Below are 27,083 nucleotides of genomic sequence, written 5' to 3'. Positions count from 1 at the left end.
AAATAGTAAGACAGAGCCAATAAAACAATAGCCAGTATATTTTATGTTTTAGCTTTTGTGCATATAAATTAATTGTTATTTCCAATGATCAAATTGATGTAGAGCATCTTGCAGAACATCTAGTGTGAATATATATTCAATCATGTAATATTACTGGCCCTCGCAAATACAGTATTGACCTGTGAGTGTGAAGGCAAAACCCAGGAGACTATTAGCTCACTATTACCTCACTCCTGTTTCTCCCTTTGGAAGATGAGTAAGAGTCAGAGAGGCTTCCCTAACTTGATCTTGTGGTGTGTTAGTGCATCATGATGTGGCAAGCTGGCTACAGTCTGGGGGAGTTGAGCGTGTGGTGTGGGGGAGAGATTGAGGGGGAGGCAGTGTGGTTACTCACAGTAGGGGGAGTTTGATTTGATCTGCTCCTGGTCACGCAACAGAACTCTCCGAGAGAAAGAGATGGGGGCTGGGGGAGAGGTGAGTCAGATTATTGACACCCCCCTCCCCCTCTTTCTCCTTCCACCTCTCCCAGTCCTGACCCTGGTAAGCGGGCGTCAGACGGAGAGATCCTGGGGGACTCCAGCAAGGACATTAAATCCCCGAGCAGGGACGGAAGCAGACGGTTTAAATAGCTCCCTGCTAATTTCCCTTACTTCATCTGGACAGGGACAGGGTCCACCAGGGTCAATAACAACTGTTCCACAATCAGATGATAGTATTGCTTCATGCATTTACTCCCCCTGTGGATGTTCCTGCAAGATTTGCCTCCACAATATTATTTCCTTGGTAATATAACCTTACCTTAGTTTAATTATATTTGCCCTATATCCATCTATATGTTTAAATTGATAACTGGGAAGGGGTGGGAGGTGAAACCTGCTGTAATATTGACCTTTCATTGAATCTGAAATTAACTACAAAATTGTGGGTGGATTTGAAATACTCACCCCCTTTCTACTCTAACATGATAATCATCAGCAAATATGAAAAGTAAATTCAGGGGGAAATATTGCGAATGGGTTCGGGTAGATTGTGCATCAATATTTAATTTAGTCATAAAAGTGAGGTTTAGTAAAAAATGAATGGTTTTACAGACGCTGCGGTCTCTCCCTAGATTATTGCTGTGGAGGGAGCGCTCTCCTCTCCTGTCTGCTGGACTGCTCTGTTAATTAAAGCTGTGCTGCTCATCACCTGCACCAGATTACACCTACATTGGACAGGGGGAGAATCGGACAGATCAAATGAATTACTTTTGGAAATAAAGTTTCAGGTGCCCGTTTTTATTTGCTGATGCTTATGGTGAATCCTGTTCAACAAAACAGAGTGAAATAAGCCAATCACTCATTCAAGCCAGTCTATAATTGTTTAACCAGTAGATGGAATAGAGTTTTTTATACACTGAGTGTACAAAACATTAGGAACACCTTCCTAATAATGAGTTGCACACCCTTTTGCCCTCAGAACAGTCTCAATTCGTCAGGGCATGGACTCTACAAGGTGTCAAGCGTTCCACAGGGATGCTGGCCAATGTTGATTCCAATGCTTCCCACAGTTGTGTCAAGTTGACTGGATGTCCTTTGGGTGGTGGACCATTCTTGATACATGTGAAAAATCCAGCAGCGTTGCAGTCCTTCACACACTCAAACCTGTGCGCCTGGCACCTACTACCAAACCCCATTCAAAGGCACTTAAATATTTTGTCTGAATGGCACACATACACAATCCTGTCTCAATTATCTCAAGGCTTAAAAATCATTTTTTAACCTGTCTCCTCCCATTCATCTACACTGATTGAAGTGGATTGACAAGTGACAACAAAAAGGGATAACTTTCACCTGTATTCACCTGGTCAGTCTGTCATATATATATGACAGACTGACCAGGTGAATACAGTACCAGTCAAAAGTTTGGACACACCTACTCATTCCAGGATTTTTCTTTATTTTACTATTTTCTACATTGTAGACATCAAAACTATGAAATAACACATATGGAATCATGTAGTCACCAAAAAAGTTAAACAAATCAAACATTTTATATTTGAGATTCTTCAAAATAGCCACCCTTTGCCTTGATGACAGCTTTGCACACTCTCTCAACCAGCTTCATAAGGAATGCTTTTCCAACAGTCTTGAAGTAGTTCCCACATGTGCTGAGCACTTGTTGGCTGCTTTTCCTTCACTCTGCGGTCCAACTCATCCCAAACAATCTCAATTGGGTTGAGGCCGGGTGATTGTGGAGGCCAGGTCATCTGATGCAGCACTCCATCACTCTCCTTCTTGGTCAAATAGCCCTTACACAGCCTGGAGGTGTGTTTTGGGTCATTATCCTGTTGAAAAACAAATGATAGTCCCACTAAGCACAAACCAGATGGGATGGCGTATCGCTGCAGAATGCTGTGGCAGCCATGCTGGTTAAGTGTGCCTTGAATTCTAAATAAATCACAGACAGTGTCACCAGCAAGGCACCCCCACACCATCACACCTCCTCATCCATGCTTCACGGTGGAAACCACACATGCGGAGATTGTCCATTCACCTACTCTGTGTCTCACAAAGACACGCCGGTTGGAACCAAAAATCTCAAATTTGGACTCATCAGACCAAAGGACAGATTTCCACTGGTCTAATGTCCATTGCTCGTGTTTCTTGGCCCAAGCAAGTCTCTTCTTCTTATTGGTGTCCTTTAGTAGTAGTTTCTTTGCAGCAATTCGACCATGAACGCCTGATTCACATAGTCTCCTCTGAACAGTTGATGTTGAGATGTGTCTGTTACTTGAACTCTGTAAAGCATTTATTTGGGCTGCAATCTGAGGTGCAGTTAACTCTAATTAACGTATCCTCTGCAGCAGAGGTAACTCTGGGTCTTCCTTTCCTGTGGCGGTCCTCATGAGAGCCAGTTTCATCATAGCGCTTGATGGTTTTTGCGACTGCACTTGAAGAAACTTTCAAAGTTCTATATATATATATATATATATATATATATATATATATATATATACAGTGGCAAGAAAAAGTATGTGAACCCTTTGGAATTACCTGGATAAATTGGTCATAAAATGTGATCTTCATCTAAGTCACAACAATAGACAAACACAGTGTGCTTAAACTAATAACACACAAATTATTGTATTTTTGTTGTCTATATTGAATACATAATTTAAACATTCACAGTGTAGGTTGGAAAAAGTATGTGAACCCCTAGGCGAATGATTTCTCCAAAAGCTAATTTGAGTCAGGAGTCAGCTAACCTGGAGTCAAATCAATGAGACGAGATTGGAGATGTTGGTTAGAGCTGCCCTGCCCTATAGAAAACACTCACAAAATTTGAGTTTGTTATTCACAATAATTATTGCCTGATGTGAACCATGCCTCAAACAAAAGAGATCTCAGAAGACCTAAGATTAAGAATTGTTGACTTGCATAAAGCTGGAAACGGTTACAAAAGTATCTCTAAAAGCCTTGATGTTCATCAGTCCACTGTAAGACAAATTGTCTATACATGGAGAAAGTTCAGCACTGTTGCTACTCTCCCTAGGAGTGGCCGTCCTGGAAAGATGACTGCAAGAGCACAGCACATAATGCTCAATGAGGTTAAGAAGAATCCTAGAGTGTCAGCTAAAGACTTACAGAAATCTCTGAAACATGCTAACATCTCTGTTGATGAGTCTACGATACGTAAAACACTAAACAAGAATGGTGTTCATGGGAGGACACCACGGAAGAAGCCACTGCTGTCCAAAAAAAACATTGCTGCACGTCTGAAGTTCGCAAAAGAGCACCTGGATGTTCCAAAATAGTCTGTGGACAGATTAAACTAAAGTTGAGTTGTTTGGAAGGAACACACACCACTATGCGTGGAGAAAAAAAGGCACAGCACACAAACATCAAAACCTCATCCCAACTGTAAAGTATGGTGGAGGGAGCATCATGGTTTGGGGCTGCTTTGCTGCCTCAGGGCCTGGACAGCTTGCTATCATCGACGGAAAAATGAATTCCCAAGTTTATCTAGCCATTTTGCAGGAGAATGTAAGGCTATCTGTCCGCCAATTGAAGCTCAACAGAAGTTGGGTGATGCAATAGGACAACGACCCAAAACACAGAAGTAAATCAACAACTGTCAGGAGGAATTTTGGACCATTCCTATTTACAAAACTGTTTCAGTTCAGCAATATTCTTGGGATGTCTGGTGTGAACCACTCTTGAGGTCATGCCACAGCATCTCACTCGGGTTGAGGTCAGGACTCTGACTGGGCCACTCCAGAAGGCGTATTTTCTCCTGTTGAAGTCATTCTGTTGTGCAGGTCTCTGGGTCTTCCTTTCCTGTGCAGATCTCATGAGAGCCAGTTTCATCATAGCGCTTGTGTCACGGATTCTGCCGAGGCTGCTCCTCCTCCTTGCTCGGGCAGGCTTCGGCGTTTGTCGTCCCCGGAGTACTAGCTACTGCCGTTCGATGTTATCGGTGTTTGTTTAGTTTTGTCTGTATTGTTTACACCTGTTCGTCATTATGTTAATTGTTTCCCTTATAATTACCCCTGTCTCTCATCTGTACTTTGTGTGTGATTGTTTTCCCCTTCACGGTTGTCTATTTTGTGAGCGGGTTATTTTCTGTGTCCTTTTGGATCCTTTTCGTATTAAAAGTACGTATCCAAGAGTTCTGTGTCCTGCGCCTGACTTCGTTTACCGCATCTCACAGACAGTCGTGACAGAATCACACACCTTGCACCGACTGGATCACTCGAGGAGCGCGTCCTACAACAGGCAGCGATGCTCCAAAATCTTGGTGCCGCTATGGATAACGTTATGAACACTTTGGGACGATGGGAGAGAGGAGGCCCACACCTCCTCCAACGATACCACCACCATCGGCTACTCCTATCGTCTCACATCCGGAGTCCAGTGGGATTCGGCTCTCGCTCCCGAGGGCTTATGATGGCACCGCAGCCGGGTGTCAGGGTTTCCTGCTCCAGGTGGAACTTTACCTGGCAACCATTCACCCGGCACCCTCGGGATACGAGAGCGTGTCCGCCCTCATCTCCTGTCTGTCCGGCAAGGCACTGGAGTGGGCCAACGCCGAGTGGGGAGGGATAGACGCCGCTACTGTGAACTATGCAGAGTTCACCCGCCGCTTCAGGGCAGTGTTCGATCATCCCCCGGAGGGGAAGGCGGCGGGTGAGCGTCTATTCCACCTCAGACAGGGGAGGAGGAGCGCGCAGGAATTCGCACTGGACTTCCGGACTCTGGCTGCCAATTTGGGATGGAATGAGAGGGCCCTCATCGACCACTACAGATGCAGCCTGAGGGAGGACGTTCGTTGAGAGCTGGCCTGCAGGGACACCAACCTAAGCTTCGATCAGCTGGTGGACATGTCGATTCGCTTGGATACCCTGTTGGCTACCCGCGGACGTCCAGCGCTGGGGCCGTCCATTCCATCCCCCAGCACCTCCGAGCCGAGCCCTATGGAGCTCGGGGGTGCTGGTAGTAGGGAGGCCAGGAAGGAGGCTGTCCCCTGCACCAACTGTGGCCGCCGAGGACACACGGTGGTTCGGTGCTGGGGAGGGTCTCCTCGGATTCGAGGCAGCAGGCAGCGCACTGATGAGTCATTCCCGGTGAGTAAGGTCCCAACTCACCCAGAGCTCTCTGCTGTTCATATGTGTATCCAAGTGATGTTTCCAGAAGTTTCTTCTTACTCCCAGCATAAGGCGCTAGTCGATTCAGGCGCAGCTGGGAATTTTATCAATCGCCATTTCTCATATAAGTTAGGGATCCCTATATTACCAGTCGATGTGCCCTTCCCTATCCATGCCCTAGATAGTCGGCCTTTGGGGTCGGGATTGATTAGGGAGGTCACAGCGCCACTGAAGATGAAAACGCAGAAGGGTCATGAGGAGACTATACAGTTGTATTTAATTGACTCTCCTGCATTTCCAGTGATGTTGGGACTTCCCTGGTTAATATCTCATGACCCCAACATTTCATGGCAACAGAGGGCTCTCAAGGGATGGTCTGATCAGTGTGTGGGGCGGTGTGTAGGTGTTTCCGTAGGGGCAACGACGGTGGAGAGTCCGAACCAAATGCCCACAATGCACATTCCTCCTGAGTATGCCGATTTGGCAAGCGCCTTCTGTAAGAAGAAGGCGACTCAATTACCACCTCATCGACAGGGGGATTGTGCGATAGACCTCCAGGTTGGCGCAGCGCTCCTTCGCAGCCATGTGTATCCTCTGTCTCAGGAGGAGACGGCTGCTATGGAGACATACGTCGCCGAATCCTTGAGACAGGGATACATACGGCCTTCCACTTCTCCTGCGTCCTCAAGTTTCTTTTTTGTGAAGAAGAAGGATGGGGGTTTACGCCTGTGTATTGATTACCGTGGTCTCAATCAGATCACTATTAAATACAGCTATCCTCTCCCTCTGATTGCTAGTATGACGGAGTCATTACACGGGGCGCGCTTCTTCACAAAATTGGATCTCAGGAGCGCTTACAACCTGGTGCGCATTCGGGAGGGAGATGAGTGGAAAACAGCCTTCAGTACCACCTCGGGTCACTATGAGTACCTCGTCATGCCATACGGTCTAATGAATGCTCCTTCAGTCTTCCAATCATTTGTAGACGAGATTTTCCGGGATTTGCATGGACAGGGGGTAGTGGTGTATATTGATGACATTCTGATATACTCCGCTACACGTACCGAGCATGTGTCCCTGGTACGTCGGTGTCACGCCCTGGCTCTGGGACTCTGTTATGTTGAGCCAGGGTGTGTTGTTTCTATGTGTTTTGTGTTCTAGGTTGATTATCTAGCTCATGTGTTTCTGTGTTGGCCGGGGTGGTTCTCAATCAGAGGCAATGAGTATCAGCTGTTGCTTGTTGTCTCTGATTGGGAACCATACTTAGGCAGCCTGTTTTCCACAGTGTTTTGTGGGATCTTGTTCCGTGTTGGTTTTGTATTGTAACCAAGGACGTCACGTTATCGTTTTGTTGTTTTGTTCGTGTGGTGAATCTAAATAAAGTATGTTCACTTATCACGCTGCGCATTGGTCCACTGTGTTCGACGATCGTGACAGAAGATCCCACCATAACTGGACCAAGCAGCGTGTCCAGGAGCCAACGCCAGAGGTGACTCTGATGGATGTCCACCTCGACTGGGTCAAGCAGCGTGTCCAGGAGCCAACGCCAGAGAGGACTCTAATGGATATCAACCTCGACTGGGTCAAGCCGCGTGAGGAGGAGAGAGGTTGGACTTGGGAGCAGAAGATGGAGAGTCTGGCGAGAGCCATGGAGGCCATAGCCACGGGGGAGAGACGAACCCAATACATTTTTAGGGGGGGGCTCACACCGTGGACGACGGGACTGCTGGAGGCAGATAAGGGGCGAGTTAGTGGACGAGGAGAGAAGGCCACCGGGTTACGGGAGCCATTGGCGAGTAGAGGGAAGGAAAATGTAGAGGCACGGCGAGAGGTACTGAGGTGTGTTGCCAGTCCGGTCCGGCCCGTTCCTGATCCCCGGGTAAGGCCAGTGGTGTGTGTTCCCAGTGCGGTCCGGCCTGTTCCTGTCCCTCGCACCAAGCCTGTGATGCGCGTCGCCAGCCCGGCCCGGCCTGTTCCTGCTCCCCGCACCAAGCCAATGGTGCGCGTCGCCAGCCCAGCCCGGCCTTTTCCTGCTCCCCGCACCAAGCCAATGGTGCGCGTCGCCAGCCCGGCCCGGCCTGTTCCTGCTCCCCGCACCAAGCCTATGGTGCGTGTCGCCAGCCCGGCCCGGCCCGTTCCTGCTCCCCGCACCAAGCCTGTGGTGCGCATCGTCAGCCCGGTTCGGCCCGTCCCTGCTCCCCGCACCAAGCCTGTGGTGCGCATCGTCAGCCCGGTCCGGCCCGTTCCTGCTCCCCGCACCAAGCCTGTGGTGCGCTTCGTCAGCCCGGTTCGGCCCGTCCCTGCTCCCCGCACCAAGCCTGTGATGCGCGTCGCCAGCCCGGCCCGGCCTGTTCCTGCTCCCCGCACCAAGCCAATGGTGCGCGTCGCCAGCCCGGCCCGGCCTGTTCCTGCTCCCCGCACCAAGCCAATGGTGCGCGTCGCCAGCCCGGCCCGGCCTGTTCCTGCTCCCCGCACCAAGCCTATGGTGCGTGTCGCCAGCCCGGCCCGGCCCGTTCCTGCTCCCCGCACCAAGCCTGTGGTGCGCATCGTCAGCCCGGTTCGGCCCGTCCCTGCTCCCCGCACCAAGCCTGTGTTGCGCATCGTCAGCCCGGTCCGGCCCGTTCCTGCTCCCCGCACCAAGCCTGTGGTGCGCGTCGTCAGCCCGGTCCGGCCCGTTCCTGCTCCCCGCACCAAGCCTGTGGTGCGCGTCGTCAGTCCGGCACAGCCCGTGCCTGGGTCACCGGTGCCTGGTCAGGTACCGGTCAGCTGCTCCACATCGGAGCCTAAGCAATCCGCTCCACCGATGTCAAGTCCAGCTCCAGCCAGCGGGGCCAGACTGGACCAGGGGCGCTACGGAGGGTGGTGGTCAAGCCCGGAGCCGGAACCGCCTCAGAGGAGGAATGCCCACCCGGCCCTTCCCTGTTCGGTTTATGTTTGGCGCGGTCGCAGTCCGCGCCTTTGGGGGGGGGGGGGGGGGTACTGTCACGCCCTGGCTCTGGGACTCTGTTATGTTGAGCCAGGGTGTGTTGTTTCTATGTGTTTTGTGTTCTAGGTTGATTATCTAGCTCATGTGTTTCTGTGTTGGCCGGGGTGGTTCTCAATCAGAGGCAACAAGTATCAGCTGTTGCTTGTTGTCTCTGATTGGGAACCATACTTAGGCAGCCTGTTTTCCACAGTGTTTTGTGGGATCTTGTTCCGTGTTGGTTTTGTATTGTAACCAAGGACGTCACATTATTGTTTTGTTGTTTTGTTCTTGTGGTGAATCTAAATAAAATTATGTTCACTTATCACGCTGCACATTGGTCCACTGTGTTCGACGATCGTGACAGTCGGGTGCTGGGTAGACTGTTGGAGCATGATCTGTATGTGAAGGCAGAGAAATGTCTGTTTTTCCAGGAGTCCATCTCCTTCCTGGGACACCGGTTGTCTGCGTCAGGGGTGGAGATGGAGATTGACCTCGTTTCAGCCGTGCGTAATTGGCAGACTCCAACTACAGTAAAGGAGGTGCAGCGGTTTTTGACTTTTGCCAATTACTACCGGAGGTTTATCCGGGGTTTTGGACAGGTAGCGGCTCCCATTACCTCCCTGCTAAAGGGGGGCCCGGTGCGTTTGCAGTGGTCGGCTGAGGCGGACAGGGCGTTTAGTCATTTGAAGGACCTGTTCACCTCAGCTCCGGTGCTGGCACATCCGGATCCCTCTTTGGCGTTCCAAGTCGAGGTGGATGCGTCCGAGGCGGGGATCGGTGCTATACTGTCTCAGCGCTCGGGCACGCCTCCAAAACTCCGCCCCTGTGCTTTCTATTCTAAGAAGCTCAGTCCGGCGGAGCGCAATTATGACGTGGGGGACAAGGAGCTGCTAGCTGTGGTCCAGGCCCTGAAGGTGTGGAGACATTGGCTTGAGGGGGCTAACCACCCTTTTCTCATTCTGACTGACCATCGTAACCTGGAGTACATCCGGGCAGCGAAGAGACTGAACCCTCGTCAGGCTAGGTGGGCCATGTTTCTGGCCCGGTTTGTCTTTAAGATCACGTATATCCCGGGTCACAGAACATTAAGGCAGACGCCCTGTCCTGACGATATGACACAGAGGAGAGGTCCATTGAGCCCACTCCCATACTACCGGAGTCTTGTCTCGTGGCACCGGTGGTGTGGGAGGTCGACACGGAAATCGAGCGGGCGTTACGTACCGACCCTTCTCCCCCAGAGTGTCCAGAGGGATGGAGGTACGTGCCGCTCGAGGTCCGTGACCGACTGATTTATTGGGCTCACACGTCACCCTCCTCTGGTCATCCTGGTATTGGTCGGACGGTGCACTGTCTTAGCGGGAAGTACTGGTGGCCCACCTTAGCTAAGGACGTGAGAGTTTACGTTTCTTCCTGCTCGGTGTGCGGCCAGTGTAAGGCGCCTAGACACCTGCCCAGGGGGAAGTTACAACCTCTCCCCGTTCCACAACGGCCGTGGTCTCACCTGTCGGTGGATTTTGTCACGGACCTTCCCCCCTCCCAGGGGAATACCACGATCTTGGTCGTTGTGGATCGGTTTCCTAAGGCCTGCCGTCTCATCCCTATGCCAGGTCTTCCTACAGCCCTACAAACGGCCGAAGCCCTGTTTACATCACGTTTTCCGGCTCTACGGGGTGCCTGAGGATATAGTGTCTGATCGGGGTCCCCAGTTCACCTCTAGAGTGTGGAGGGCGTTTATGGAACGTTTGGGGGTCTCGATCAGCCTTACCTCGGGTTTTCACCCTGAGAGTAATGGGCAGGTGGAGAGAGTAAACCAAGATGTGGGTAGGTTTCTGAGGTCCTACTGCCAGGACCGGCAGGAGGAGTGGTCGGGGTATATTCCCTGGGCAGAGATAGCCCAAAACTCACTCCGCCACTCCTCCACTAATCTCACTCCTTTCCAGTGTGTGTTGGGCTATCAGCCGGTTCTGGCACCCTGGCATCAGAGCCAGATCGAGGCTCCTGCGGTGGATGAATGGTTTCGGCGCTCGGAGGAGACATGGAACGCTGCACACGTCCATCTGCAGCGGGCCATCAGACGGCAAAAGGCGAGCGCCGATCGCCACCGCAGTGAGGGTCCGGTTTATGCACCGGGAGATCAGGTCTGGCTCTCGACCAGAAACCTGCCCCTTCACCTGCCCTGCCGGAAGCTGGGCCGGCGGTTTGTGGGGCCATTTAAAGTCCTGAGGAGATTGAACGAGGTATGTTATAGGTTACAGCTGCCTGTTAATTATCGCATTAACCCCTCGTTCCATGTGTCTCTCCTCAGTCCGGTGGTAGCTGGTCCACTCCAGGAGAATGAGGTACGAGAGGCCCCTCCGCCCCCACTAGACATCGAAGGGGCTCCGGCGTACTCAGTCCGTTCCATCGTGGATTCGAGGCGTCGGATGGGGGGTCTGCAGTATCTCGTGGAGTGGGAGGGGTACAGTCCGGAGGAACGGTGCTGGGTCCCTAGGAGGGACATCCTAGATCCCTCCCTGTTGACAGAGTTCCACCGGAGTCACCCAACTCGCCCTGCTCCGCGTCCTCCTGGCCGTCCCCGAGGCCGAGGCCGGGGTCGGCGCACGGCTGGAGCCGCGCGTCAAGGGGGGGGGTACTGCCACGGATTCTGCCGAGGCTGCTCCTCCTCCTTGCTCGGGCAGGCTTCGGCGTTCGTCGTCCCCGGAGTACTAGCTACTGCCGTTCGATGATATCGGTGTTTGTTTAGTTTTGTCTGTATTGTTTACACCTGTTCGTCATTATGTTAATTGTTTCCCTTATAATTACCCCTGTCTCTCATCTGTACTTTGTGTGTGATTGTTTTCCCCTTCACGGTTGTCTATTTTGTGAGCGGGTTATTTCCTCCCTGCGTGGAGTTATTTTCTGTGTCCTTTTGGATCCTTTTCGTATTAAAAGTACGTATCCGAGAGTTCTGTGTCCTGCGCCTGACTTCGTTTACCGCATCTCACAGACAGTCGTGACAGCTTGATGGTTTTTGCAACTGCACTTGAAGAAACTTTCAAAGTTCTTGAAATTGTCACGCCCTGGCTCTGGGGACTCTTAAATGTTGAGCCAGGGTGTGGATTTTCTATGTTTAGGTTTCTATGTTTTTTGTTCTAGATCGTTTAGTTCTATGTTGGCCAGGGTGGTTCCCAATCAGAGGCAGCTGTAGCTCGTTGTCTCTGATTGGGGACCATACTTAGGCAGCCTGTTGGCACCAGTTAGTTTGTGGGATCTTGTTCCGTTAAGGTTTGTTGTGTGTAACCTAGGACTTCACGTTTCGTTTGTTTTGTTTTTGTTTGTGTGTTAAGTACTTATTAAAAATGTACGCTTATCACGCTGCGCCTTGGTTCCATGAATCTTTAAACGATCGTGACAGAAGATCCCACCCAAAGAGGACCAAGCAGCGTGTCCAGGAACAGACAGCCTGGACTTGGGAGGAGATCCTGGACGGGAAGGGATCCTGGACTTGGGAAGAGATTCAGGCCGGAATGGATCGCCGTCCTTGGGAGGAGACTGTGGAGGCACGCTACAGAGAGGAGCAGCGGCAACGCAGAGGGTACCGGCCGAGGAGGAAGCCCGAGAGACAGCCCCAATAAAAAAAATTTGGGGGGCTAAAAGGGTGGTTGGCGGAGCCTAGAGTTAGAGCAGAGCCAACTCCCCGTACTCAGGCTAGGAAGCGTGAGACTGGGCAGGCTCCGTGTTATGCGGAGCCACGTACTGTGCCGCGAGTGTTCCGACACAGTCCTGTACGTCCGGTGCTAGCACCACGCACGTGTTGTGCTAAGATGGGCATGCAGCCAGGACGGGGTGTGCCGGCTCAACGCTCGTGGCCTCCAGTACGCCTCCTCGGTCCCGTATATCCTGCGCCAATGCCACGTGCTGTAGCGCCAGTACGAGTGCACAGCCCTGTACGTCCTGTGCTGATGCCTCACACATATTGTGTGGAAATAGGCATTCAGCCAGGATGGGTTGTGTCAGCTCTCCGCTCCAGACCTCCAGTCCGCCCACCACAGTCCCCGCACCAAGCCAGTGGTGCGTGTTCCCAGTCCAGCCCGGCCTGTTCCTTCTCCCCGCACCAAGCCAGTGGTGCGTGTTCCCAGTCCAGCCCGGCCTGTTCCTGTCCCTCGCACCAAGCCAGTGGTGCGCGTCGCCAGCCCGGTCCGGCCTGTTCCTGTCCCTCGCACCAAGCCAGTGGTGCGCGTCGCCAGCCCGGTCCGGCCTGTTCCTGCCCCTCGCACCAAGCCAGTGGTGCGCGTCGCCAGCCCGGTCCGGCCTGTTCCTGCTCCCCGCACCAAGCCTGTGGTGCGCGTCGCCAGCCCGGTCCGGCCTGTTCCTGCTCCCCGCACCAAGCCAGTGGTGCGCGTCGCCAGCCCGGTCCGGCCTGTTCCTGTCCCTCGCACCAAGCCAGTGGTGCGCGTCGCCAGCCCGGTCCGGCCTGTTCCTGTCCCTCGCACCAAGCCAGTGGTGCGCATCGCCAGCCCGGTCCGGCCTGTTCCTGTCCCTTGTACCAAGCCAGTGGTGCGCGTTGCCTGCCCGGTCCGGCCTGTTCCTGTACCTCGCACCAAGCCAGTGGTGCGCGTCGTCAGCCCGGTCAGGCCCGTTCCTGCTCCCCGCACCAAGACAGTGGTGCGCGTCGTCAGCCCGGTCCGGCCCATTCCTGCTCCCCGCACCAAGCCAGTGGTGCGCGTCGTCAGCCCGGTCCGGCCCGTTCCTGCTCCCCGCACCAAGCCAGTGTTGCGTGTGTCCAGTCCGGCACGGCCCGTGGCTGTTCCACCGGTGCCTGGTCCGGCACCGGTCAGCTGCTCCACTCCGGAGTCAGAGCAATCCGCTCCACCGGGGTCCGGTCCAACTCCAGTCAGCGGATCCACTCCGGAGCCAGAGCAATCCGCTCCACCGGTGTCCAGTCCAGCTCCGGCCAGCGGCTCCAGTCCGGAGCCGGTAATGTCTGGTCCACCGCGTCGGGTCCAGCTCCAGTCAGCTGGGCCAGACCAGACCAGGGGCGCAACGGGGAGGTGGAGAAAAGGTGGTGGTCACGCCCGGAGCCGGATCCGCCTCCGCGGCGGAATGCCCACCCGGCCCCTACCCTCTTGTGTTTGTGTGGCGCGGTCGCAGTCCGCGCCTTTGGGGGGGGGGGGGGGACTGTCACGCCCTGGCTCTGGGGACTCTTAAATGTTGAGCCAGGGTGTGGATTTTCTATGTTTAGGTTTCTATGTTTTTTGTTCTAGATCGTTTAGTTCTATGTTGGCCAGGGTGGTTCCCAATCAGAGGCAGCTGTAGCTCGTTGTCTCTGATTGGGGACCATACTTAGGCAGCCTGTTGGCACCAGTTAGTTTGTGGGATCTTGTTCCGTTAAGGTTTGTTGTGTGTAACCTAGGACTTCACGTTTCGTTTGTTTTGGTTTTGTTCGTGTGTTAAGTACTTATAAAAATGTACGCTTATCACGCTGCGCCTTGGTTCCATTAATCTTTAAACGATCGTCACAGAAATTTTCCGGATTGACTGACCTTCATGTCTTAAAGTAATGATGGACTGTCGTTTCTCTTTGATTATTTGAGCTGTTCTTGCCATAATATGGACTTGGTCTTTTACCAAATAGGGCTATCTTCTCTATACCACCCCTACCTTGTCATAACACAACTGATTGGCTCAAACACATTAAGAAGGAAAGGAATTCCACAAATTAACTTTTAAGAAGGCACACCTGTTAATTGAAATGCATTCCAGGTGACTACCTCATGAAGCTGGTTGAGAGAATGCCAAGAGTGTGCAAAGCTGTCATCAAGGCAAAGGGTTGCTACTTTGAAGAATATGAAATCTAAAATATATTTTGATTTGTTTAACACTTTTTTTGGTTACTACATGATTCCATATGTGTTATTTCATAGTTTTGATGTCTTCACTATTATTCTACAATGTAGAAAATAGTAAAAAAATAAAGAAAAACCCTTGAATGAGTAGGTGTATCCAAACTTTTGACTGGTACTGTATATATATAACTGCCAGTAATGGAAGCACTATGTAAATGAGGGATACAAAGTAAACACAGGTGTGTCTCCTGAGTTATTTAAGCAACTAACATCACATCATGCTTAGGGTCATGTATAAAAATGCTGGGCAGGCCATTCTTTTGGCTATGATGGCTATGCCCCCATAGGATGACAATGCCCCCATCCACAGGGCACGAGTGGCGCCTGAGACAGCGTTTTCCTACTCCATCAACAAACACCAAAAGATGGAATTTCACGTGGAATAATGTTGTCGCATCCCTCCAATAGAGTTCCAGACACTTGTAGAATCTACGCCAAGGTGCATTGAAGCTGTTCTGGCTCGTGGTGGTCCAACGCCCGAATAAGACACTTTATGTTGGTGCTTCCTTTATTTTGACTGTTACCTTTATAAACTCAGCAAAAAAAGAAACGTCATCTCACTGTCAACTGCGTTTATTTTCAGAAAAGTTAACATGTGTAAATATTTGTATGAACATAACAAGATTCAACAACTGAGACATAAACTGAAGTTCCATAGACATGTGATTAACAGAAATTGAATAATGTGTCCCTGAACAAAGGGGGGGGGGGGGGGGGGGTCAAAATCAAAAGGAACAGTCAGTATCTGGTGTGGCCACCAGCTGCATTAAGTACTGCAATGCATCTCCTCCTCATGGACTGCACCATATTTGCCAGTTCTTGCTGTAAGATGTTACCCCACTCTTCCACCAAGGCACCTGCAAGTTCCCAAACATTTCTGGGGGGAATGGCCCCAGCCCTCACCCTCTGATCCAACAGGTCCCAGACGTGCTCAATGGGATTGAGATCCGGGCTCTTCGCTGGCCATGGCAGAACACTGACATTCCTGTCTTGCAGGAAATCACGCACAGAACGAGCAGTATGGCTGGTGGCATTTTCATGCTGGAGGGTCATGTCAGGATGAGCCTGCAGGAAGGGTACCACATGAGGGAGGAGGATGTCTTCCCTGTAACGCACAGCGTTGAGATTGCCTGCAATGACAACAAGCTCAGTCCGATGATGCAGTGACACACTGGCCCAGACCATGACGGACCCTCCAAATCGATCCCGCTCCAGAGTATCGGCCTCAGTGTAACGCTCATTCCTTCGACGATAAACGCGAATCCGACCATCACCCCTGGTGAGACAAAACCGCGACACATCTGGTCCAGCAACGGTGGGTTTGTGCCCATAGGCGACGTTGTTGCCGGTGATGTCTGGTGAGGACCTGCCTTACAACATTTACATTTTAGTCATTTAGCAGACACTCTTATCCAGAGCGCATACATTTTTTATGTCTTCTTCATACTGGCCCCCATACAACAGGCTTACAAGCCCTCAGTCCAGCCTCTCTCAGCCTATTGCGGACAGTCTGAGCACTGATGGAGGGATTGTGCGTTCCTGATGTAACTCGGGCAGTTGTTGTTGCCATCCTGTACCTGTCCCACAGGTGTGATGTTCGGATGTACCGATCCTGTGCAGGTGTTGTTACACGTGGTCTGCCACTGCAAGGATGATCAGCTGTCCGTCCTGTCTCCCTGTAGCGCTGTCTTAGGCGTCTCACAGTACGGACATTGCAATTTATTGCCCTGGCCACATCTGCAGTCCTCATGCCTCCTTGCAGCATGCCTACGGCACATTCACGCAGATGAGCAGGGACCCTTGGCATCTTTCTTTTGGTGTTTTTCAGAGTCAGTAGAAAGGCCTCTTTAGTGTTTTTCATAACTGTGACCTTAATTGCCTACCGTCTGTAAGCTGTTAGTGTCTTAACGACTGTTCCACAGGTGCATGTTCATTAATTGTTTATGGTTCATTGAACAAGCATGGGAAACAGTGTTTAAACCCTTTACAATTAAGATCTGTGAAGTTATTTGTAAGTGCCTTGCTCAAGGGCAGATCGACCGATTTTTCACATTGTCGGCTCGGGTAGTCGAATCAGCGACCTTTCGGGTACCTGCCCAACACTCTAAACGCAAGGCAAGAGCCAGAGGTTACAGAATGAAGTTGCAAGGAAGTAAGATCAATCATGGCAATCCTAATTTACTGGGGTGGCAAGTAGCCTAGCAGTTGAGAGCTTTGTTCCAGTAACTGAAAGGTCGCTGGTTTGAATCCCAGAGCCGACTAGGTGAAAATCTGTCGATATGCCCTTGAACAAGGTACTTAACCTTAATTGCTCCTGCAAGTCACTCTGGATAAGAATGTTTATTAAATTACTAAAATATAAATAAAAACCCAAACTGAGCATATCCTCTTAGTCCTTTAAACATGATCTTGTGTTTGATTTGCTATGGTGTGACACTGGTACCTTTAGTAGGAACCTTGGGAGTTTAGGTGTTACCATGACAGCTGGGTAGGTGTATTGGCAATCTACAGTCTGTTCCCAGCCTCACAGCCCTTTAACTTGTTCTACCCACTAATCTTAGACTCTGGCTGGGCCACTGGGAATTATCAGCACTGTCAACTTGATATACACACACACACACACACACACACACACACACACACACACACACACACACACACACACACACACACACACACACACAGACACACACACAGACACTCTGACACAGTATCATTCTATATCAGGCCCTGGTTAAGCCTTGTGACAGTGTTGGGGCACTGGACACCCACTCTGCGTGGTGGCTGTGCTGGCAGAGGGTGTATTGGGTGGTGTGATTCCACAGCTCTTGGCTGCGTTTGATAAAGATTAATACAATCCTATTTTCTGCCCAGGATTGCCTTTCCTAATGTGATACTTCTCTCTCTCTCTCTCTCTCTCTCTCTCTCTCTCTCTCTCTCTCTCTCTCTCTCTCTCTCTCTCTCTCTCTCTCTCTCTCTCTCTCTCTTCCTGGGAAACACTAAGCACCTTATCCATGTAAGGGGTGACAATGAGAGAGTGATGCGAGCAGTGTTAGTGTGCTATAATACTCTAATTCACAGTAGATTAATTATCTCAGGATAAGCAGCGTCAGGGTACAGGATTGGGCCAGGCTGAAACACAGTATGCCAATCCTCCTCCGTTCCTCTCCATGCTGGCCAGTGGCACACAGTAACCCTGTGATATGGACTGGCTCGTTACAGTGACGTACAGTATATGGCAGATCAATGTTATTTTACTGAGAGCTATCGTGAATGGGTTTTCACACCTGTATGAATATGGTTTCTACTCTCTTTATTTCACCGAACTGAGTATTCAGGCAACACCAGAATGAGTTTTCATGTGACATTTTGATGGATTTTTGTGAATTAGTTACAAGGGAAATGTCTTCATGTACACACTTTTCTCTGAATGCTGTATCTGTACTGAGCATAGTTTTGTACTTAGAGGTAATCTGTCTGAATATGCTGTGTTGAATGTTTTCAGGGGACTGATTTTAATAACATGGACATACTCCACTGATTTTGATCACGCAGCCAGCCTTACTTTCCCAAAGAGAGTGTGTCTTGACAAGAGGGAATCATTGTTTTTCTTCTTCCACACTTTCACTTGCAGAATAACAGACTGCCAGTAGAGGGCGTTACAAAGTTCTAAATAAGAATTCTGCATGAACATCAGCCTGTTGGTTATTTAAACAAAATCAGAGAGAGGTATTTTATGAATTAGGAGGGGATAGAATAATTTCAAAATGACTTTATTACAGAAATCAATCAATGGACAAAAAATATCATGTCGGAATTTGATTTAATAATTTGTCCACTGCAGTAAGTATTTTCTCTCAAATGACATAACATAATACTGACATAATTTTTTAAATCCCCAAAATTGCTTTGAGTTCATGATATCTCTCATGTAATGTAAGCTAAGATAGCCTTCTCTGTGTTACAATATCTATATGTAGCAACAGTCTAGATATATATTTCTGTTTTGATATTGATTAGTGCAGTGGCTCCATATCAAATAAGTGGTGAGTAAACAGCCTACACAGGTGGTTTACTGGGGCTGGTTGCTCTCATGCTGTCACAGTGACCTCTGCTGCCTAGTCTACCACTATGTGCTTCCTGCTCCTTCTCTCTCTACTCCACAACACTCACTGAGCATTCATCTGAAATTAGTTTAGTGCATCTGAGAGGATCTGACTCTTGTCCATATGGTGAGAGTGGACCTGAAGCACTGTTGGCTTTGGAGGGATACACATGTGTTGTTACATTAAGATGCTTGAATCCTAAGGGAGTCAGCTACATCCTCTGATTACATTTGCATCGATCACAGTCTGTGGCCCAGCAGGTGAACCTATCATCAGCATCCAATCAAGGGAATGACAAAAATCTGTAGCATCGCGTGAATACACAAACATAAACACACACACACACTCACACCTCCCTAGCCTGTGGTGCATGAACTGGTTCCTCGGGGACACACAGTGTAAGAGAGGGAGAAGGTGTTGATTAATGCAGCACTCAGGAGCCTGCAGCCTTGGCAGAGGGTTAAAGAGAGGGGTGAGCTAGCACCTCTTCTGGCCCCCCTCTCCAAACTAGACATGAAGTGTAAAATTGGGCACACTCTCAAAAACACTCCATCACACAGGCCGAGCGGACAGGCAAGGCACATTCCCCTGGCTGCAATAGAGACAACACAGAGAATGAATGTTGGAAATGGATCAGACAAACTATTGCCTTGTGCAAAAAGAATAAACTGATGCCGATCATTTTTACGAAAATCAGTATAATATATCAGTATCAGTATAATATACTGTTTATCTCAGTCGTAAAAATTATCGGCATCAGTTTATTATTTTTTTGTGTTTGTGTCCAGTCACAAACAGATATTACTTGCTATATGCATATGCCTATAATATAATGTAGCATACATGTTACGTATACAGTCGTGGTCAAAAGTTTTGAGAATGACACAAGTATTGGTCTTCGCAAAGTTTGCTGCTTCAGTGTTTTTAGATATATTTGTCAGATGTTATTATGGTATACTGAAGTCTAATTACAAGCATTCCATAAGTGTCAAAGGCTTTTATTGACAATTACATTACGTTTATGCAAAGAGTCAATATTTGCAATGTTGACCCTTATTTTTCAAGACCTCTGCAATCCGCCCTGGCATGCTGTCAATTAACTTCTGGGCCACATCCTGACTGATGGCAGCCCATTCTTGCATAATCAATGCTTGGAGTTTGTCAGAATTTGTGGGTTTTTGTTTGTCTACCCGCCTCTTGAGGATTGACCACAAGTTCTCAATGGGATTAAGGTCTGGGGAGTTTCCTGGCCATGGACCCAACATTTCAATGTTTTGTTCCCCGAGCCACTTAGTTATCACTTTTGCCTTATGGCAAGGTGCTCCATCATGCTGGAAAAGGCATTGTTAATCACCAAACTGTTCTTGGATTGTTGGGAGAAGTTGCTCTCGGAGGATGTGTTGGTACCATTCTTTATTCATGGCTGTGTTCTTAGGCAAAATTGTGAGTGAGCCCACTCCCTTGGCTGAGAAGCAACCCCAAACATGAATGGTCTCAGGATGCTTTACTGTTGGCATGACACAGGACTGATGGTAGCGCTCACCTTGTCTTCTCCGGACAAGCTTTTTTCCGGATGCCCCAAACAATCGGAAAGGGGATTCATCAGAGAAAATAACTTTACCCCAGTCCTCAGCAGTCCAATCCCTGTACCTTTTGCAGAATATCAGTCTGTCCCTGATGTTTTTCCTGGAGAGAAGTGGCTTCCTCGCTGCCCTTCTTGACACCAGGCCATCCTCCAAAAGTCTTCGCCTCACTGTGCGTGCAGATGCACTAACACTTGCCTGTTGCCATTCCTGAGCAAGCTCTGCACTGGTGGTGCCCCGATCCCGCAGCTGAATCAACTTTAGGAGACAGTCCTGGCACTTGCTGGACTTTCTTGGGCGCCCTGAAGCCTTCTTCACAACAATTGAACCTCTCTCCTTGAAGTTCTTGATGATCCGATAAATGGTTGATTTAGGTGCAATCTTACTAGCAGCAATATCCTTGCCTGTGAAGCCCTTTTTGTGCAAAGCAATGATGACGGCACGTGTTTCCTTGCAGGTAACCATGGTCAACAGAGGAAGAACAATGATTTCAAGCACCACCCTCCTTTTAAAGCTTCCAGTCTGTTATTCTAACTCAATCAGCATGACAGAGTGATCTCCAGCCTTGTCCTCGTCAACACTCTCACCTGTGTTAACGAGAGAATCACTGACATGATGTCAGCTGGTCCTTTTGTGGCAGGGCTGAAATGCAGTGGAAATGTTTTTTGGGGATTAAGTTCATTTTCATGGCAAAGAGGGACTTTTCAATTAATTGCAATTAATCTGATCACTCTTCATAACATTCTGGAGTATATGCAAATTGCCATCATAAAAACTGAGGCAGCAGACTTTGTGAAAATTAATATTTGTGTCATTCTCAAAACCTTTGACCACGACTGTACTATAATTCGATGATGACTATAATATTATATTTTTCTGTCATTTTCTTTCTTTTTGAGAGATTTCGACTTCACCGACACATTTTTGCCCTAAGACCTTCTGACCTTGCTTCTCTTCTCTTTTCGTTACAGCAACAGCGACGTCTTGACCTCCTAACCATCACCAGCCCTGGTGAGTGTCCAGTGTTTCCTAACTCTACTGATGCTGATGGGGTGTGAGTGAGTGAGTGAGTGAGTGGACAGAAAACAACTTCTGTTTGCAGATCTGATAGTGACTAGCACACAGTACACATTTAAAGATAAAGGTTCACTGGATAATGGGGCACTACATGATCAGTTACCAGACAACCTAGTGTCATTGCTTTGTTCGTTATACCACCCTGATGGTATGTGCATTCTCACATCCACTTTAAACTTTCAAAACGTCTGCACAATGATATACAGTGGCTTGCGAAAGTAATCACCCCCCTTGGCATTTTTCCTATTTTGTTGCCTTACAACCTGGAATTAAAATATATATATTTTTTGTATCATTTGATTTACATATCATGCCTACCACTTTGTAGATGCTAAATATTTTTTATGGTGAAACAAACAAGAAATAAGACATAAAAACAGAAAACTTGAACGTGCATAACTATTCACCCCCCCCCCCCCCCCCCCCCCCCCCCCCCCCCAAAGTCTCTTGGGGTATGTCTCTATAAGCTTGGCACATCTAGCCACTGGGATTTTTGCCCATTCTTCAAGGCAAAACTGCTCCAGCTCCTTCAAGTTGGATGGGCTCCGCTGGTGTACAGCAATCTTTAAGTCATACCACAGATTCTCAATTGGATTGAGGTCTGGGCTTTGACTAGGCCATTCCAAGGCATTTAAATGTTTCCCCTTAAACCACTTGAGTGTTGCTTTAGCAGAATGCTTAGGGTCATTGTCCTGCTGGAAGGTGAACCTCCGTCCCAGTCTCAAATCTCTGGAAGACTGAAACAGGTTTCCCTCAAGAATTTCCCCGTATTTAGCGCCATCCATCATTCCTTCAATTCTGACCAGTTTCCCAGTCCCTGCCGATGAAAAACATGGTGTTCTCGGGGGGATGAGAGGTGTTGGGTTTGTGCCAGACATAGCGTTTTCCTTGATGGCCTAAAAGCTCAATTTTAGTCTCATCTGACCAGAGTACCTTCTTCCATATGTTTTGGGAGTCTCCCACATGCCTTTTGGCGAACATCAAACGTGTTTGCTTATTTTTTTCTTTAAGCAATGGCTTTTTTCTGGCCACTCTTCCGTAAAGCCCAGCTCTGTGGAGTGTACGGCTTAAAGTGGTCCTATGGACAGATACTCCAATCTCCGCTGTGGAGCTTTGCAGCTCCTTCAGGGTTATCTTTGGTCTCTTTGTTGCCTCTCTGATTAATGCGCTCCTTGCCTGGTCCGTGAGTTTTGGTGGGCGGCCCTCTCTTGGCAGGTTTGTTGTGGTGCCATATTCTTTCCATTTTTTAATAATGGATTTAATGGTGCTCCGTGGGATGTTCAAAGTTTTTGATATTTTTTTATAACCCAACCCTGATCTGTACTTCTCCACAACTTTGTCCCTGACCTGTTTGGAGAGCTCATTGGTCTTCATGGGGCCGCTTGCTTGGTGGTGCCCCTTGCTTAGTGGTGTTGCAGACTCTGGGGCCTTTCAGAACAGGTGTATATATACTGAGATCATGTGACAGATCATGTAACACTTAGATTGCACACAGGTGGACTTTATTTAACAAATTATGTGACTTCTGAAGGTAATTGGTTGCACCAGATCTTATTTAGGGGTTTCATAGCAAAGGGGGTGAATACATATGCACGCACCACTTTTCCGTTATTTATTTTTTATACTTTTTTGAAACAAGTTCTTTTTTTCATTCCACTTCACTGATTTGCACTATTTTGTGTGTGTCCATTACATGAAATCCAAATAAAAATCAATTTAAATTACAGGTTGTAATGCAACAAAATAGGAAAAACGCCAAGGGGGATGAATACTTTTGCAAGGCACTGTAGCAATGTGAATGAAGACATTAAAATATCTATTATGTTTATTTTCATTTAATTGGATTTAATGGGAATAACTCTTGTCTATTATTTTCATTTTATATGGCATCATAAAATAGCATGTGTCTGCCACTCAGTGGAGCTGCAATGTGTTGTGATCTGGAGTGCCCCAGTTGGACTGGTACTGCTGTAAAGAGTCTTTGCTGGGGAAGGGGAACCCAATGTCTTGGAAAAGCAGCTGGGTGATGGAGCAAATTGCAGAGATTGCGAGAGGAAACAGATGGGTATGCCAGAAATGATACAGTGCCCATTATGTCTAAATTATCTGGATGGTCTAATGTGCTTTGATTAAAATAATGCTTATGTGAGGGAGGCACGTGGAGCCTGCTAATTTCCCAGATTTATTTGGCATCTGTTCCCAATGCCCAGGCAAGACTATCTCTAACCTTGACAACTCTGAAAAGGGCAACCAGACATGCAGAGCATTATACGTCATATCAGGGTCTTTGTCTCTTTTTTTAAGTGACAACTCTTCTGCTCAATGCACTGGCCAGTCTGGTTAGTTTTCTGGTTTTCTGGCTGTGTATACAGGCAGGACTGCTGTACTGTGCTCCTTGCAGACATATTGTATGGACCTGCACTGTGCTTATTACAATTCACAGTGGGAGAACAATAAGGCTTACTTCCTCCCACCTGTGACTCTTCACTGGGCCCTTGCAGTCTGTGGGTAGGTTATTATGCCCGTTGTATGGAAAACAGCCTGTGCTTTTAGATGAATGAGGCTGGTACGGAGGCAACAACAGGAGGACACTCTCTCCCCTTCTGCCTCAAGATTAAAGGAGGCTCGCTCTCTTCTTCTCTCCCTCCCTTTCTATCCTCTCTCCAAGACATCTCTCCTCTCTCCTCTTTCATTTACAGTACGTGCAGTCGGGCAGCGGGGCTGCAGACAGTGCTGGAGGTGTGAGGACACTAATAAGATCAAGTGTGGCCATGGCCGTGGGTGTGGGGGTCTGAGTGAGGGTCAAAAGAGGATAGGCCCTCAGTGGTTCACAGGGCCCATGCAGCTCAGTGGGTGATGGTGGGTGTGAGAGGGGAGGGCTCCAGGATGCTCAGTGGATCAGCATCAGCCATGCTGGCCCCAGCCTCCGTACAGGGGCCTTCATTAGCCCCTCTGTCTGAAGTGCGCTTCCCCCCCACAACCTCGGTATTCCCTCTTTAATTGGACACTTGAGCGGAGCGATGCGCATCTGGCTCTATTGAAGTCTGACATTTCAGACTGCTGACCTTTCCAGACCTGCCACAACTAAATAATGATTAGCCCTGGCCATTGTTTTCACCACAATGGTACACTAACACACACACCGCAGTGTGCACAGGAAGAGAGGAAAGGTGCTGAACTAAACACCTGCAGTATCTAGCACTATCTGACCAAAATACACATACTGTACCCAGAAACCTTTATTCACACAAATGCTGGGAGAATAGGCTTTGGGTGGTCACAATTGAAAAACTGTGTGCCGACATTATTTTGAGAACATATTGTCAATCTATTGATCTGAATTACCTTTTCATATCTCTGGACTCCATACAATAGTGTGTTGAACTAAATTAACTTAGCTTGGCTGTGTTAATTCCCTTTTTCCCTTCATATGCTCTGTGCATTACAGGGGGGAAAAAAGGTCAATTACATTCATGAGATTTGGAAAGATGTGCAAGGCCTCGCAGCAGAGAGATAATAGGCAACCTTCAGATCTCCTCTAATGGTGTGGTCGTTTCTCTTCAGTCTTCACAGTCACTCTAGGGCTGTGGGACTCCACTCTCTCAGGGACCTGATATTACTGTAGACGGGTTGGTTGTTTAGCAACAAAAACGACACGCGCAACCATGGGGCAAAACAGATGAGGTTGGCTTAGATTGTTGACAACATGTAAGCTATATTTAGTCTCCAATGTTTATTGAAAACATAAATAAATTGGCACAATGATAACTTGTTGTCTCTCAAATATATCGTTACAGTTATTGGTTAGCTAGCTAGCGAATTTATTGCCATATTAGCATTGACATGAAATCGGTCAAAACAAGACATGGTATCAAGAACAAGCTAAAACGAGTTGAAATGAGCCACTTACGATTCCCCACATGGCAGTTTCTTGTCATTCTTGCTAGCAATCTGGCCATCCAGAATCACAACATCTATAGAGCCCCCCCCCCCCTCTCTCTATCTCTCCTTCTCTCTCTATCACTCAATACTTTTCAGTTCCTCTTCATTTATCTCCATCTCACAATTACCACGCATGCCTCAAAACAAAGGCCTCATAAACAAATTAGCCCGAGGTAAGGTGGGCTGTTTTTGGGGAGAGATCTTGACAGGTTCCCTCACACCTCTTATGCATGATGTGACAGTCAATATGTTTTGCACAATGTTGTATTGTCGTTTAGTTTTCATTTACAGATAAGCAACACTATTTCACTTTTTATCTCTATTTAACACTTGCCACTCCAAGTTAGAGAACTGGAGTCTGGAGTAGACTAGATGCAGGCCTATACAGAAGGCCATTCATTCCTTGTGAAAAGCTGAAACTGAAAGAGCCCATTTGTGCATTTCTATTTCCTAGTGGCATCACAGTGTCTCATGCCAGACGTCTGAGAGGCTGCACATCTGTTTTAGCTTTCAGTCCGATGCCATGCTGGGTGAGTCTGCTGGTGTGATATCCACTGTTGAGAGGCCCAGTGGCTGGCTACTGGCTAGGCTCCCCAGGCCAGGCCTCGGCTCTGTGTGTGGATGGGACTCTGGGGCTCCAGCCAGCAGGGCAGCAGGGCAGCAGGACAGCTGCACAGGCCTGAACTCAATACCTGGGCCCTGGGCTCTGGAGCTGGGCTGGAGCGGAGAGATGTGTCTTTAATGGAGCGCAAGGACTTAGCGCCATGCTGAGATAGAGAGGGACATTATTTATAAAAACACTATCAGTGCTTTGTATAAACGAGCAGCTGTTAAAACAACACTTTCTATTATTGCCCTAATTATATCCTTTCTCTGTGAATTTGCATATTTTATCTCCCTGAAATTCATGATAGGGGACTTTGCTATTGTTTTGATGAAGGAAAGAATACAACACAAACAAAGAGACGGCTAAGCAGAGGAGGGACGGGGGCTCTCTCTTCTCTGGCTGCCTTATATTTACTATTTTCCAGTAGATTTTTTCGAAATCCTCTCAGAAGCGTGGCTAAATAAGCAAGAGCCTGCTAATGAATTGAGAATGAGTGTGATAATTCAGCAGGCAAAGACGAGGGGGGTTAGGGAGTGGGGTCCACAAAAGGGAAAACTATTTAGAAAATATGCATCATTAAACCATTATTTACATGTCTCTTGCCTACGCTCAGTATTTTTTTACTACTAATGCCTAAAGTAAATATTCCCTGCCTTGCAAATACCACAATTTCACACACTCTTCACATAATCAGCCATGGGTTTCATGTTTGGCATGTGAAAAACAAAGCTAAAACTCAAAGGACACTAAATTACAATTCACAACATTGCTTTCCGGGTAACTCCCTCTGTCTTATTTGAAGAAAGAAGATGTTGGAAAACGTAAACAACATTTTAACAGCCTCTTTGCTCCAACAGGGAAGACAGCTGTGATTATTTCTTTGTCACCAGAGCCACCACTGTTGCTGAGCACTGCTGTGTAGCAAATCCTTATAGAAAAAATAGATTGGATTTTTGTTCCTAGGTGCCTTTTGTATCTCCAGTAAGGGAGTGTATAATAGAGGTTGATGCCGTGGTGTCTGTGCTGTGTGGATTGAGTTGGTGGGGGTTGGTGTGGTTGTGTGGAGTTGTCTATTCTCAAAGACAGTGCAACAACCATAGCACCCATTGAACAGCAGCAGTCTCTGCTCTGCAACCTGCTCAGGCTCTCTCTCACAGCTGCTGGGCTAATATGGTTGATATGGTTACACGTCGACTAGGCAGGCTTGTTTGCAGGGTCACTTCATTAGCCTTTTCTCAGTCTCTTACTTAGCAGTGGCGTCGTGTGTTGGCTCAATAAGGAGCAGCTAGCTG

The 27,083-nt window shown here is 48.5% G+C and overlaps 1 protein-coding gene across 1 annotated transcript in view; it reads left to right on the top strand.

Annotated features, from left to right (window-relative positions):
* The window catches only part of LOC311131043 (cytosolic carboxypeptidase 6-like), a gene marked incomplete at its 3' end in the record, with an annotated part of 241,496 nt that extends 217,397 nt beyond the window's left edge, over positions 1 to 24,099 (top strand). The window contains exons 6-7 of the mRNA XM_084163865.1: positions 21,137 to 21,176; positions 23,942 to 24,099. Of these exons, the coding sequence (XP_084019991.1) occupies positions 21,137 to 21,176; positions 23,942 to 24,099 (198 nt within the window). The remainder of the gene's footprint in view (positions 1 to 21,136; positions 21,177 to 23,941) is intronic.
* Positions 24,100 to 27,083: the final 2,984 nt, after the last annotated feature.

This window comes from Coregonus lavaretus (assembly GCF_964263955.1).
Source record: "Coregonus lavaretus genome assembly, chromosome: 6".
In the NCBI taxonomy this organism is placed as follows: Eukaryota; Metazoa; Chordata; class Actinopteri; order Salmoniformes; family Salmonidae; genus Coregonus; species Coregonus lavaretus.
This window is presented reverse-complemented; position numbering and strand designations above follow the sequence as displayed.